At 41.3% G+C, this 16,807-nt stretch overlaps 1 protein-coding gene across 1 annotated transcript; it reads right to left on the bottom strand.

Moving 5' to 3' along the window:
• Positions 1 to 2,069: 2,069 nt before the first annotated feature.
• LOC124277583 (keratin-associated protein 16-1-like) lies at positions 2,070 to 4,868 on the bottom strand. The gene is made up of 4 exons (XM_046713300.1): positions 3,798 to 4,868; positions 3,363 to 3,599; positions 2,731 to 2,930; positions 2,070 to 2,157 (listed from the first exon to the last, which is right to left on the bottom strand). Exons 1-4 carry the CDS (start codon positions 4,866 to 4,868, stop codon positions 2,070 to 2,072), a joined length of 1,596 nt encoding a protein of 531 aa, XP_046569256.1.
• Between the last annotated feature and the right edge of the window lie 11,939 nt (positions 4,869 to 16,807).

Raw genomic sequence — 16,807 nt, 5'->3', positions numbered from 1 at the left:
TGGGTCCAAGGGTGGTGGCGCGGTGGCATGTGCCACTGTCATTTGATCCAGAAAAATATCTTCTCGACTACCAAATAACAGCTCTAATTCACAGCAGAAGCTAACGCCATCTTAACAGCTCTTAAATATATTAATAAACACCGTAAATATAAAAAATATGTAGTCTTTTCCGATTCTCTTTCGTGTCTTCAGGCTATTAAAAATCTTTCTTGTAAACATCCACTTTTATTAGAAATTATTGAATTGTATAATGAGCTGGCTACTGGCCAATGCGACATCGTCTTTTGTTTGTTACCCAGCCACGTTGGCATTTCTGGGAACACAATGGCTGATCTTGCTGCCAAGGCAGCACTTAACAAGTCTGTGACACCACTTCTTCTTCCTTACTCTGATTACAAATCTTGCATTAGAACTTACATCCGTGATCTGATGCGGAAGAAGTGGGATACCCAAGTAGGTATCAATAAATTACATGAAATAAAACCTTATATTGGTTACACTCACTTGGGTTGTCAGTCCAGATTTGAGGAGGTCATTACGCGACGATGTCGTATTTGCCACACAAGATATACTCATGCATACCTATTGAAAGGTGAGGATCCTCCGTTTTGTATCCCTTGTGATGAGAGAACCACGGTCAAGCATGTCCTGCTTGACTGTGTTGAATTCTCCATCTTAAAGGATATATACTTCAATATCAAAACAGTAAAGGACCTTTTTAATAAAGTTAATTATCGTTTAATCATTGATTTTTTAGAAGAGATAGATTTGTTAACTGAATTTTGATATATGTTTTGTAAATAGATACAGTTTTATAATTGGTAGTTCAGATTATTAACTTCGATTGTTAGTGGCTGTATCCTCAAAGGGGGTTGAAGTAGCGTAAAATTATTGTCCTTCTGAGAGGGCACGTAAGTACCAAAACTTTCAAAGTGAAATTTTCCCGTACCAAGTTTTTAAACGTAGTATTTTTGTTCTTTTAAATTTCGGCTAAATTATCCTACAATCGCCAGCGGCTGAAGGGATCGTGTAAATCCAGCTAGGATCAATGCAGGTAGCAAAAGAAATGTAAGTCCCCTTGCTTCCTAGTTTGGTGATCTACCTTCAGTTGTTGGAATGTTTTAGCTTTGTTCGCTAGTTTATTATATCTGTGATTATCTAGTATTTTTACTGTCCATCGTCGACAGGTTTTAATCTTCAAAATTAACTAATCAGTAATTTTCACCAAACATTTATCAAGGAAGGGGTTGAAGAGCGCTTAGCGTTACCCAGCACCCACCACGAGGAGGTGGCTCTTCGCGGCCGCACACCATACTAAGGACCATGAGGACTTACAGTACCTTTGCTACCTGCATGGACCTTAGCTGGATTTATATCATCACCTTCAGCCATTGGCGATTGTAGTAAAAATTAGCCATACTTAAAATAACACATATTCTACTATTAAAAACACGTGTTATGAAGAATCCTTTCAATGAATTGGGACTTACATGCTCATGTTTTAAGATCACTCGAAGTTTCGATCAACAACAAAAACGAAAGGAAAGGAAAGTTTATCAGGCTCCTGGGCGAAGGGGAGCTCATTGCATTAGGAAGATCCAACCATGATCCCTTATTGTAATGCGATGAATGTTTCAATAACTCTATCCAAATGAACTGTAAATGCGCCAGATGTATTTCTGTATATCACATATTTCGGGGAGAGATTGTCTCAGCATTTTGTCAAAAATCTTCCATTAAACAACAGGACTACAAGTAATTTAGTTTTAGAATAGGAGCGTTTATGTTGTTATGACGTATTCGATCACGTTAGATCTACCCGGAAACAAACAACTCAATTAAATCTGGGAGCAGGGCACGCCACAACGCTTAAGAACGGATATTACCATCAACGATATTCATTACTCTTCCAACAATAATGTCATACAAGTACAACGTATTATTATGTGGATTGGTATTCTATTATCGAATAGTGAAGAGGTTTCCTAAGCACTATCCCTAATATCCTCCCTCAACGTGACTCTATGGCACATAAAGCTCCGTGACAACACTGGCGACTGGCGAACCCACTACAACGCTGCAGTGCAGTACTCGGAACGCGCCGGTGGCAGTTTTGTTATGTAGCTCAGATGGAACCTTCGCTGGTTGATGGAACCGCTGTTAGAGGACAGAAGCCGACATAGCTATGTAAGTACATATGATGTTATTATGCGGTTCGTAAATCTGGAATGGCAGAATGTTATTACATACACATCTGCTATTTCTCGGTTTTAAGTTTGTTGCATATGCGTGGCACAACACTTCACTACCTGAACTTATTAACCAATGTGTTGATTATGTGGTGAATGCTATTTTCCCGACTTGCTCTGTCCCACTACTGTAGTAAATCTTGTGAATATACAATCATTGAATATGTTCACAGGATAAAGATACTCACTGATGTATTTCTATTAGACATTTGGTATAACATTGTGTGTCTATAGGTTAGAGTTGAGAAACGAGTATGGTAGTTTCAGGTAAACTCAAAAAGGAACAATGTTATCACCTTAATATCTGTTCCATTGATTGTCACATTTATTTTTTATAAAGAAAGGTACTATGAATCAATATTGATCCCCATGATCATTTCCAAAAGGGGAAAAGTCGGCTTCTGTTAGTCTGCCGGTAAAACACTATAAGTTTGCAGTAGGAAAGTGGGGACTTGTACAGTAGCACCATGGGGACCTGTACAATAGGACAGCGGGAGGTTGTACAGTAGGGCAGCGGGATGTTGTACGGTAGGACAGAGGGAGGTTGTACAGTAGAAGCATCGGGACCTGTACAGTACGGCAGCGGGAGGTTGTACAGTAGGACAGCGGGAGGTTGTACTGTAGGACAGCGGGAGGTTGTACTGTAGGACAGCGGGAGGGGGAGGACAGCAGGAGGTTGTACTGTAGGACAGCGGGAGGTTGTACAGTAGGACAGCGGGAGGTTGTACAGTAGGACAGCGGGAGGTTGTACAGTAGGGCAGCGGGAGGTTGTACAGTAGGGCAGCGGAGGTTGTACAGTAGGACAGAGGGAAGTTGTACAGTAGCACCATGGGGACCTGTACAGTAGGGCAGCAGGAGGTTGTACAGTAGCACCATGGGGACCTGTACAGTAGGGCAGCGGGAGGTTGGACAGAGGGAGTACAGGAGGTTGGACAGACAGGAGGTTGTACACAGCAGGACAGAAGGAGGTTGTACAGTAGGACAGCGGGAGGTTGTACAGTAGGGCAGCGGGAGGTTGTACAGTAGGGCAGCGGGAGGTTGTACAGTAGGCCAGCAGGAGGTTGTACAAAAGGGCAGCGGGAGGTTGTACAATAGGGCAGCGGGAGGTTGTACAGTAAGACAGAAGGGGTTGTACAGTAGGACAGCGGGAGGTTGTACAGTAGGACAGCGGGAGGTTGTACAGTAGGGCAGAGGGAGGTTGTACAGTAGCACCATGGGGACCTGTACAATAGGGCAGCGGGAGGTTGTACAATAGGGCAGCGGGAGGTTGTACAGTAGGACAGAGGGGATTGTACAGTAGGAGGTTGTACAGTAGGGCAGCGGGAGGTTGTACAGTAGCACCATGGGTACCTGTACAATAGGGCAGCGGGAAGTTGTACAGTAGGGCAGCGGGAGGTTGTACAGTAAGACAGCGGGAGGTTGTACAGTAGGGCAGCTGGGAGGTTGTACAGTAGGGCAGCGGGAGGTTGTACAGTAGGGCAGCGGAGGTTGTACAGTAGGACAGAGGGAGGTTGTACAGTAGCACAATAGGGCAGCGGGAAGTTGTACAGTAGGGCAGCGGGAGGTTGTACAGTAAGACAGCGGGAGGTTGTACAGTAGGGCAGCGGAGGTTGTACAGTAGGACAGCAGGAGGTTGTACAGTAGCACCATGGGGACCTGTACAGTAGGGCAGAGGGAGGTTGTACAGTAGCACCATGGGGACCTGTACAGTAGGGCAGCGGGAGGTTGTACAGTAGGGCAGCGGGAGGTTGGACAGCGGGAGGTTGTACAGTAGGGCAGAAGGAGGTTGGGACAGCAGGAGGTTGGGCAGCAGGAGGTTGTACAGTAGGACAGCAGGAGGTTGTACAGTAGGGCAGCGGGAGGTTGTACAGTAGGGCAGCAGGAGGTTGTACAAAAGGGCAGCGGGAGGTTGTACAATAGGGCAGCGGGAGGTTGTACAGTAAGACAGAGGGGGTTGTACAGTAGGTCAGCGGGAGGTTGTACAGTAGGACAGCGGGAGGTTGTACAGTAGGGCAGCGAGAGGTTGTACAGTAGCACCATGGGGACCTGTACAATAGGGCAGCTGGAGGTTGTACAATAGGGCAGCGGGAGGTTGTACAGTAGGACAGAGGGGGTTGTACAGTAGGAGGTTGTACAGTAGGGCAGCGGGAGGTTGTACAGTAGCACCATGGGGACCTGTTCAATAGGGCAGCGGGAAGTTGTACAGTAAGAGAGCGGGAGGTTGTACAGTAGGGCACTGGGATGTTGTACAGTAGGGCAGCGGGAGGTTGTACAGTAGCACCATGGGGACCTGTACAGTACGGCAGCGGGAGGTTGTACAGTAGGGCAGAAGGAGATTGTACAGTAGGACAGCGGGAGGTTGTACAGTAGGGCAGCGGGAGGTTGTACAGTAGGACAGCAGGAGGTTGTACAAAAGGGCAGCGGGAGGTTGTACAATAGGGCAGCGGGAGGTTGTACAGTAAGACAGAGGGGGTTGTACAGTAGGGCAGCGAGAGGTTGTACAGTAGCACCATGGGGACCTGTACAATAGGGCAGCGGGAGGTTGTACAGTAGGACAGAGGGGGTTGTACAGTAGGAGGTTGTACAGTAGGGCAGCGGGAGGTTGTACAGTAGCACCATGGGGACCTGTTCAATAGGGCAGCGGGAAGTTGTACAGTAGGGCAGCGGGAGGTTGTACAGTAAGAGAGCGGGAGGTTGTACAGTAGGGCACTGGGATGTTGTACAGTAGGGCAGCGGGAGGTTGTACAGTAGCACCATGGGGACCTGTACAGTACGGCAGCGGGAGGTTGTACAGTAGGGCAGAAGGAGATTGTACAGTAGGACAGCGGGAGGTTGTACAGTAGGGCAGCGGGAGGTTGTACAGTAGGACAGCGGGAGGTTGTACAGCAGGGCAGAGGGAGGTTGTACAGTAGGGCAACGGGAGGTTGTACAATAGTACAGCGGGAGGTTGTACAGTAGGGCAGCGGGAGGTTGTACAGTAGGACAGCAGGAGGTTGTACAATAGGACAGCGGGAGGTTGCATAATACGACAGCGGGAGGTTGTACAGTAGGGCAGCGGGAGGTTGTCGAATTCCGAACTGTGGGAATTCGTTTGGTACTTCGCGTTAGTAGTGTTTGTGATGTTGCCTGACTTCGGTACACCTTATTATGATCCAATAAACATGTTTGAAACCATTCGAAGTTAACATTGAGGTGTTCGGTAAGATAAATACGTTGTTCACTGGTCCCTCGATGCTCATGGGTTGATGTACCCATGATGGGAGCATAAACAAACATCGAGGGTACAGCAACCCATGTCTTATAATGTTTCTTGTGGTTGGGGACACTCTCCGAACATCTTTAAAAAACAATGAAACAATTGCCGCCATGTTAAAGAAAAAAGCGTCAAAATATATTTAAAAACATCACTCTGTTTGGTGTATAAGTCAAAGATATTTTTATAAAAATGCATATGAAGTGCATGGTATTTAAGTCCGCAGTATTACATCTGTATTGAGGTGGATGGTCAGTGATCGAGTCAGGAAATGGAAGATGACTGACACAAAGCATGGACAGCATTTAACACTGTCCACCGAGTCTCCCGACCCTATCCACTTTAGCAAGCATCTCCCTGAATGCAGCACAACATATGATGGTTAATGAATGTATTGTGTGCAGTTTACTTTATCAACATTACCAGCTGACAGGGCGGAACAGTAATTAAATACATCATTTATCCAGAGCGAATTCAATCATCCATCCACGCCGAAAAACCCTGTGTTAGGAAATCTGTTAAATGTGTGTTTGAAGAGTGTTCCAGTTCTATGATGAGGTGTCAGCTCAATGTTGGTGGAAAGCCCAAAAGGATGCAATCTCATTAAAGACACATTTTCTTTTAGATATCTCCTTTAATGATACGTCCATTGGGTGTCGCATCATTTCAACTTTCTAATCAACGTGGAAATTTCTCAATTCTTTTGCAACAGCGAGCAAAGCGGTAAGACACGAGTATATGTTTCTTAAAGAAACGGCTATTATCGAGGAATGATGCCAGCGATCTCGGTGTGCGACCATCTCTTGTGCGACCAGGTTCTTTAATTTCTACAAATATAGTTCGGCAAAAAATTCATTATAGAAAACTAACTTTAACAGATTTTTCCCCTTTTGTGACATGTTGAGATGATGAAAACTATTTGAATATTTTCAGTTATCTGTATATTTTAATTGAATAAGCCAGCAGGAATTAAACTGTGGCGCCGTGTCCGTGTCTGTGTGCTACTAGATATATGTACTTCCACAATTTGTCAACATTGAAGAAAATATTAAGTAGTAGAAGTTCAAAAGAAATACGAAATCTATCCAAATATCTGCTAGTATTAGATCAACTTATAGGGAAAAATGATAAATCTGTACTTTATCAATTTGCTCGTTCTTTAGACAACAAATCATTTAATAGCTCTAAATTGCCGGCATTATTATGTTTCATTTTGAACTGTTCTACCTGTCATTTTGTTATGTTTGTTTATATGTATTTAAATGAATTCTGGTTGACTTTCTCTTGTACCGCCAAACGTGGTTATCTGAGATTAAACTGAACTGAACTGAGCTGACATTAATGTCCCGTTTGTTTAGTTACTAGTTCGTTGTTTTTAATTTTCTATTTTGACATATGGAGTATTATAACCTGGAGCAATATCATGATTAATCATGTCAGATGGCAATTCCCGAATGAGTGATCTTGTGTTCCAATAGTGAGCGGAAATGCGGATTCGAATGGATGTTTGGTTGTCAAGTTTATTCTCGGGATAAGGTACTAACTGAGTTTCTGTTTAGTACAAACTGACACCTACTCAAAGTCTTTCCAAAAATATTATCAAATTAAAGTGTTGAATAGGTTTCAATCGACAATGTTAATGTGAGCTATGTCAAAGTATCTGTCAGATGTTCCCCCTAGTTTGACCAAGCTGGAGAGAGTTTGGTTGGTGAAACATCTTTTTCCCAGAACTATTCCTGTCACGTCGTGTCGTCCTCATGCGGTAAGGTAGTTAATGAGATGACACCGATACAGATGTAGCTGTTAAAGGCACCACTTCTTCGAATCCATAGTTCTCATCACGAGTGTGTGAAGCCCAATCGATCAACCGTGGTACTATCTATACAGTTACGACTACGCACATGTCCCTGCAGATTCAGTTATCACTCACACAACATTAAAACGTTAATCAACAAAATTTTAAAGCTACATCGTTGTTATATTTGTTTGTAGTTTAACGCCACAATCAGCAATATTCCCGCTATATGACGGTGGTCTGTAAAAAAATCGATTCTGGAGCAGACAATCCAGTGACCAGTATAATGAGCATCGATTAGGATACAATTGAACGTGTCAACCAAGACAGTGAGTCTGACTACCCTATCATGTTCGTCATGTCTTATGACAAACACCGGTGCTGAAGACCCGGATCTTCGCGGGTCGGTAATGTAATGTAAAATAGATGGAATGGAGTTCATTGCATATGTGTTCTGAGAGTAACTGATGAATCTTAATTGGGTGCCTGGCCCCCGTGAAGTGCCACCTCCTTGTGGTGGGTGCTGGGTAACGCTAAGAGCTCTTCGACACCCCGTTGTGGACCCGGGGGTATATTTGGTCCACCAACCCGTTTGCCGTGGGTTGCGCCCCTGTGTCGGTGGAGGTCGGGATTCCGGTGGTTGAGGGCACTGGGAGCCTGGAACCATGTTCCTTTTGCCCAACACACCACTTTCACCCTTACTTCACCTAGACGGGTGGTAGAACTGGCCCGGTTTCTATCAATCGGCTGGTTACGCCAAGCCCTGTGCATGGTGAATCTATTATTTGCACATTTGCTTATTTTGGGCCGTGGTTATTTTTGTTATCCTCAATGTTTTATCTGGAATGGGTTTTGTTTTGTTTAAATACTTATAATCCTCAGTCACACAACAGAGCCTGGCTGGACTTGCTTTTTCATAATCAAGATTGTTTATGTTTTTCTACATATTTTCCACAGGCATTCGTTAGAGATGGCTCGACTTTGTAATCTTGGTTTTGGCTTCATAAATATATATATTTTCTACAGTCATGGTCCAGGACGGGTAAAATGGTGTTAAATTGGTGTTATTGATACAGATAAGATGTAATAAAGATGTTGGCACATCCGACGGGGAACCACCATCCCTTGTTAGCAGTGTGTAAAGATAGCCCACCACGTGTGGTCACATGATAGATACATACTCCTTGATGCTCATCGGGTTCTTCCTCCATGTGTGCTTCACTGCTCAATCAGTCTTCTCTTTGAAGTACAATAAGTGTCTTTTACGGTTAATGTAGGTCTGCTGGGCAGTTAAGATTCACTTAATCTTAATGCATTTGTGATTTGAGGTGTCGTTATAAGTTTTACATTTTACTTTGCATAGAGATAGTATCGTATATTCTTGGGTAGAATAGGTGTCAGTACCCCATGCTTGTCTATCAGGACAGTTATTATTATGTTAACTTGCCTAGAGTCCTATGCCAGAAGGCGGTGGCTCATGGGCCAATCTGGTGATAATGACCTCCAAATGATGTATGTCTCCAATTTATTGTCATGGGCCGAACCAGCCTGACATTGAATTGGTAGATAAATACAGCTATTTGTGTCGTTGTCTCTGGAGTATAACACCCCTGTATCCCTGGTGTCAGCATCTTAGATATCCGATGCTCTTTGATACCGTCCTTGTTGACACTCCATGGTGGGTGGGGAGCAGGGGTGCTGAATACTTTTCCTTTCATGATGCATCCCAACAAGCTGGTTCATCTCGATACGAGAAAAAGCGACGACTAGACGAACTTGATCACTCTACTGAAACAAATTCGCCAAACATTGATTCATGGGCTCGTTTCCTAGTAATTGAAGCTTCGGATTTTCTTCCAATAAAATTATATTGCCTAGAGTCCTATGCCAGAAGGCGGTGGCTCATTGGCCAATCTGGTAATGTCGACCTCTGAATTCCGTATATCTCCAATTACCTGTTATGGGCCGAACCAGCCTGGCAGTTTTTTTTGGTAGGCAAATATGGCTATTCACGTTGTATTTGCTGGAGTATAACACCCTTGTAGACCTGGTTTTGTAGATGGTTACCTCTGCAACACCGTCCATGTTGGCACTCGATGGCGGGTGGGGATCGAGGGTGTTGAATACTATTCGTACGCCATGTCTGAAAACCAAAACTCTGGTTCTTCGAAAACAAATAAACGTTCCCATGTAGAATATTTGTCTTCTGATGAAGAAGTTTCTCCAGATGTTGCTAAATCTTGGCCAAAGTTTATCGTTCTATATTCTCTCTGATGGAAATCCATTGAAAATCATCCTTTCGCTTTCCAAGGGCATACAAAGTGTCTGCGGCGAAATGAAGAATGTAACTCGTCTTCGCAGTGGTTCATTGCTTGTTGAATGTGCTCGAAGACAGCAATCTGTTAACCTGCTGGGTCTCCAGGAGTTTGTTAACACCAAGGTTGTTGTCTCGGTGCACAAATCACTGAATTCATGTAGAGGGATAGTTCGGGATAGAGCTTAATGTCTGTCTGATATGACAGAAGATGAAATTTCTGCTTCTTTAACAAATCAGGGCGTTACCTCTGTGAAACGCTTCACCAGAAAACAGGACAACACTATTATCAAAACAAATACTTACATGTTCACCTTTGCCTTCTCCACTCTTCCGAAATCAATTAAGGCTGGTTACTTTAACATCGTTATGGATGTCCAAGATATTTTTATGGATTAAACTTCTTTTTAATTTCTCTCACGACGTTTCGAGACCATTCAGGCGAACTGATGAAGGGACCTGGAATGGTCTCGAAACGTCGTGAGAGAAATTAAAAAGAAGTTTAATCCATAAAAATATCTTGGACATCAATGTACAACTTCTAAATGCCACTGAAAGACATCGTTGTGGATGTTTATATTTTTTCCAAACCCACTACGATGTGTTAATTGCCAAACATTTGGTCATGGTGCCAAGACTTGCAATCATGTTTCTATCTGTGTCCTTTGCAGTGGGGCTCATGAGAGCTCAGCGTGCACAAATGAAGTCAAGTGTGCCAACTGTGATGGACAGCATTTAGCATCATCCAAATCTTGCCCCAGTTTTGAACGTCAGTCTAAAATACTCAAACTAAAGTATACCAACAACATCTGATTTGCAGAAGCCAAAAACTTAGTTCCAATACCGACACAAACAACTGTTTCTTCATATTCTGCAGCCGTATCTTCATCTTGTCCTGTTAAAGTTTCACAGCAATCTGTTTCATGTCAGACAGAGATATCTTGGGTGACAGATACACAGGTCACATTTGATAAATCTGTCTCATCCCAAACTGTCCAAAAGACCTCATCAGCTTCTCAGACGGAGGATCAATCAGAACCACTGACTGTGCCAACATCTGACCTGGAAAATAGGACAATTCAGCTGTCAAATACATCAACGGAAACAGTTAAAGAAAAAGGGTAAAACTCTAAAGCATTTAGAGGTCCCCTCTTCTTTGGATGCCCATGTAACGGTTCACAATCCATTTGAACCGCTTCATATGGATGTCACTCCATCACATCCAGTACATGAGAGTGGTCATTCCACGCATTCTAGACCCCCAGCTGAGCCTCCATGAATGGCTCCAAAAATCTGATCCAGTGGAATTGCAGAGGACTCAGGAGGAATTTAAATGCGATACAGTTATTAGTACATGATTTTCAACCATCAGCACTGTGTCTCCAAGAGACTTATCTTAAACCGACTGATCAATTTGATTTGATATTGTGGAGCCTGCAAAAGCAACCTAAAACTACTTGATTCTGTCCTCCACCAAGGCCTAAGACTTTGTCTTGGGTCTTTTAGAACCTCTCCTATTGATAGTCTCTATGTTGAGGCTGATGAGCCATCCCTTAACCACCGTCGTATCAATTATCTTTACAGTATATAACAAAACTCTATTCTAACGAGTCTAATCCTGCATTTAACTGTGTTTTCAATCCTCCTTATGAGGATTTATACAACAAAAAGCCTTCTCTTGTTCCGCCTCTTGGGCTTGATTACGGCTCCATTGTGTATGGTGGAGCCTGCCAAAGCAACCTAAAACTATTAGATTCATTCCATCACCAAGGTCTCAGACTTTGTCTTGGGTCCTTCAGAACTTCTACTGTTGACAGTCTATACGTCGAGGCAGATGAGCCTTCTCTTAACCAACGCCGAATAAAACAATCTTTACAATATATTACAAAATTATATTCTAATGAGTCTAATCCTGCATTTAACTGTGTCTTTAACCCTCTTTATGAGGATTTTTATAACAAAAAAGTCTTGTCTTGTTCCGCCTCTTGGGCTCAGAATTAAGCCATTTATTGCTGCTGCCGGCATTGAGCTGGAAAATATAGCTCCTTCCGGACTTCTTTCTTCTCCTACTTGGCAATTGGTTATGTCACAAGTCGACCTAACATTAAGTACATTTAAAAAAAAATCAGAAACTAATGCATTACAATAAACAGATGAGTCCAAGGATGGTGGCACAGTGGCATGTGCCACTGTCATTGGATCTAGGACAATATCTTCTAGAATACCAGATAATAGCTCTATTTTTACAGCAGAAGCAAACGCCATATTAACGACTCATAAATATATTCAAAGACACCCTAAATATAAACAATATATAATCTTTTCTGACTCTCTTTCTTGACTTCAGGCTATTAAAAATATTTCTTGTAAACATCCACTTTTAATAGAAATCATTGAATTGTATAATGATCTAGCAACTCGCCAATACGTCTTTTGTTGGTTACCCAGCCACGTTGGCATTTCTGGGAACGCAATGGCCGATCTGGCTGCCAAGGCAGCACTCAAGAAATCTGTGACACAACTTCTTATTCCATACTCTGATTATAAAGCTGTCATCAGATCTTATATCCGTGATCTAATGCAGAAGAAGTTGGACACCCAAGTAGATATCAATAAATTACATGAAATAAAATCCTACATTCGTTACACGTACTTGGGTTGTCAGTCCAGATTTGAAGAGCTCATCATACGACGATGCCGTATTGGCCACACAAGATATACGCATGATTACCTATTGAAAGGTGAGGATCCTCCGTTTTGCTTTGTGATAAACGAATCACGGTCAAGCATGTCCTCCTTGACTGTGTTGAACATTCCATCACAAGGGATATCTATTTCAAATCACGAACTATGAAGGATCTTTTTACTACTATCAGTCCTCATTTAATTATTGCATTTTTAAAAGAATTAGATTTCTTAACAGATTTGTAAATAGATAAATATTTTATGATGGGAAGTTTAAAATAAAAACTCAGATTGCTAGTGGCTGTACCCTCAAGGGGGGTTAAAGTATTGTAAAATTATTGTCCTCCTGACAGGGTACGTAAGTCCCAAAACTCTCAAAGTAAATTTAAAACTTACCAGGATTATAAGCGTAGAATTTTTGTGATTTTAATTATGGTTAAATGTGTCTACAATCGCCGGCTCCTGAAGGTATGATGTAAATCCTACTAGGGTCCATGTAAGTAGCAAAAGTACTTTAAGTCCCCATGGTCCTTAGTATGGTGATCAACCTTCAGTTGCTGGTGATCTCTAGCCCGTTCTTATATTGTACTGTTGTCTCTCGTGATATACTTCTATGATAGCGTACTAGTTTTAAATTAAGAGCTGTGATATTCTAGTAGTTTTACTGTCCTTCGATGACAGGTTTTTACGTTACACATTGATTGATTTGATTATTGATTTAAACTGTTCTCGTCACGATATGGCTGCAATATTGCCGATGTGACGTTAAGTGTTAACTCACTCACTAATTGGCAGCCCAAGTCAGAGTCAAGTGCTTCCTTGTTGTGCAGCGATGCGTCGCTTTGGCAACCAAAATATGATGGTTGTTCGCGATTCAGATTCGTCTGTTTGTCAGCACCCACAAGTATACTCGCTGGATTTCATCAATGTGGAATAGGTCTCTGTCCTCCAACAAGAAGCTGACAAGCCATGATGACTGGAAAAGTGTTCACTCTCTCACTTTCTGTATATATTCGGGGTCATATGTTGACCCACTCTGCTGAGTGATATCAAGCATCATTTAAAACTATCCCGCTTATCATATGAACAAACAGACTGATGCTTCATTCAATATTTTAAAAGTGTATATTATCGAGAAGAGGTTTCTTCGGACACTTGGTGTTATTATGAAAGTAGTTGAGATCTGTGATCTTACATGATTTTATGCTAGATTTTATGCATAAATCCCTGAAAAGATGTCAAACAGAGAACAAAGACACAATAAATAGGATGCTTTACATGTTTGGCACATTATAAGTTGTTCACTGGTCACGAGGGGGACATGGGCTGCTGTACCCTCGATGTCTGTTTATGTTCCCTGAGCCCGAACATAAACAAACATCGAGGGTACATCAACACATGGGCCCCGGGGGACCAGTGAACAACGTATTTATCTTACCGAACACCTCAATGTTAATTTTGAACTGTTTGAAGCACGTGTATTGGATCATGATAAGGAGTACCGAAGTAAGGCAACAGCCCAAACACTACTAACATGAAGTACCAAACGAATTCCCACAGGTCGGCATTTCGAGCGGTTAACAGAAAATGTTACTTGTAAGCGGGGTACACTAATTGGCTCAGCAAATCAGAAAACGACATTTATGTGTGAGGGAAGGTAAACTTATTTGTATGCTGTGACAATTTGACGCTGATGAAGCGAGGGGGTCTTCCAACTTTTACACAACTCCTACTGTTTCAGTAGAAGGAATCACTGGGGCCTGATAATCCCATTTAATCCCTTTGTTTATTCCATGTGAAGTAGTATTTATCTTTATTTATTAATTAAATTTATTATTTAATATATATACAAGTTATCCAGTTATACAAGTTAATACAACATCAATATTTATAAATACAGGTAATGAAGTCATATAATATATTACATGAACAAAAACATCAATATTTCCCAGCAATACATTTAATATCCAGTTAAATGTGATACAGAGTCAATGTATGACATTAGTTCTGGCACCAGTTGTTAATTCTCTCTTGTACGTATCCAAGGCATGGATCAGTTCAATATATCTTCTCTTCCAAAGTAGGGGACCGGCACCCTTTCGTAGGGAGTTAGTCACATAGTCGTTTAAAATATTGATGTTGTCTCCAAGAGTGTTTACTTGAACGATTGCCATAGTGCAATATAGAGACAAGGAAATCTCCATACTTTATAATACTTGTCGTTGGCATAGTTCCCTCAATTAAAACTCAATTTGTAGCAAATGATATGAATATAGTTCACTCAGATCAAATATAATTGTTTATAGTATCAGTTTGTCTTGTGAAATATGTTCACCGGTGGTCATGAGATTGCTCTGATTGGTCCTGATTAGAGTGATGGGTGAAGTTATGACAGCCAAAGCAGGGGTAACAAATTCACTCTGCACAATTACTGACCCGTAACTGTCAATCTGTTTTAATCCTCCAGTAAGTTGGGTATGTGGGAATTAGCAATCAAATCAATCAATCAATCAATCAAGTTTATTCCAAAGAAGCACTCGCTCTGGTACATGGATGTACATATTATTACGAATATGATGTGGCTGTACACATTTACAATGTCATGTGAGAACAATAGTAAATAATACCAAAAAAACCCGGTTTAATAGACAAAAGTATAGTATGCATTCAAACATCCACTTTTAATCGACATAATTGACTTAAATAATGATCTGTCTACTGGCCAATACAACATCGTCTTTTGTTGGTTACCGAGCCACGTTGGCATTTCTGGGAACACCATGGCCGATCTTGCTGCTAAGGCAGCACTCAACAAATCTGTGACACCACTTCTTATTCCATACTCTGATTGCAAAGCTCTGATTAGATAGTACATCCGTGATATGATGCAGAAGAAGTGGGACACCCAAGTAAGTATTAATAAATTACATTAAATAAACCCTATGTTGGTCATACCTACTTGGGTTGCCAGTCCAGATTTGAAGAGGTCATCATGCGACGATGTCGAATTGGCCACACAAGATATACTCATGTATATCTATTGAAAGGCGATGATCCTCCGTTTTGTATCCCTTGTGATGAGAGAGTCACTGTCAAGCATATCCTGCTTGACTGTGTTGAATTCTCCATCATAAGGGATAAATATTTCAATATCAAAACAGTAAAGGACCTTTTTAATAATGTTAATTATCCTTTAATCATTGATTTTTTAAAAGAGATAGATTTGTTAAATGAATTTTGATATATGTTTTGTAAATAGATAACGTTTTATAATTGGTAGTTTAGATTATCAACTTTGATTGTTAGTGACTGTATCCTCAAAGGAGGTTAAAGAACAGTAAAATTATTGCGAACTTGTAATCGTAGCATATTCGTTGTTTTATCTTATAGCTTAACTTTCCTACAATCGCCAGCGGCTGATCCAACTTTGGTCCACGCAGGTACCAAAGCACTGTAAGTCCCCATGGTCCTTGGTATGGTGATCTACCTTCTGTTGTTGACGACCTATTATATTAGCCATTTTTATATTGTATTGTCCTAATTTAAAATCCAATTTTAGAGAGAGATGCTTGTTTTATTTCTTGATACTGTGATATTCTAGTCGGGTTTTACTGTGCTTCGATGACAGGTTGTTATAATTTACATGTGTTTATGGTGAATTCTAAACTTGTTTTCGTCACGATATGGCTGAAATATTGCCGACGTGACTTTAAAGTTTAACTCACTCACTCACTTATTGGTAAAACCATACTATCAAAACATTTAAACATACAATCAGTTGGTAGATGAAGATTTCGAGACTTTGATAATAAATCGAACATAGCCGATGAAGCTCACAGAAAAACCAATTAAGAATTAGATACACAAAATATTGGCCCCTGATACGGCATCTGAACTAATTAATATCAGTTTGATTTGATTAAAGCCATGTTCTGCGAAGTGTCTCATTTAGTACTTATATTTGATAGATGAAGATTTGTAAAGATTGTTTTGTGTCTTTTTTTCAATTTCAGTTGCCTTTTGAACACCCTTGAATTTGGCTGGTGAAATAATTTGTTACTCAAAATGGCATCGCAAGAAGGAGTAGTCAACCAGTCTTTATTCAAGCAGAACATAACTGAAGATTGGAACGCTATTGAAAATTGTGCTTTCAATCTGGAAACTGTCTATCTATGGATTATACTTGTCATCGGATTCCCTGGAAATTGTGCTACTATTGTTACCGTTGTGAAAATGTGCCCAGCCAGATCCCTTACTGTGTATATTACCATCTTGGCAATAGTTGATAACCTGGCCATTGTTGACAAACTTCTGATGTTTGTACTCCTGGATCATGGGGTTCACGTTGGACAGTTTGGATGTAAAACACTTGGATACTTCGGAAACCTCCTTAGCACTTTTGCTAATTGGTTGTTGGTGGCAATATCAGTTGAAAGATTTGTTGCCGTGTGGTATCCATTTAAACTTGGACAAAGTTGGACATTTAAAAAATCCCTAATTGCCGTTTTAGT

The sequence above is a fragment of the Haliotis rubra genome, unplaced genomic scaffold (assembly GCF_003918875.1).
Source record: "Haliotis rubra isolate DU_JTF1 unplaced genomic scaffold, ASM391887v1 Scf224, whole genome shotgun sequence".
Lineage (NCBI taxonomy): Eukaryota > Metazoa > Mollusca > Gastropoda > Lepetellida > Haliotidae > Haliotis > Haliotis rubra.
This window is presented reverse-complemented; position numbering and strand designations above follow the sequence as displayed.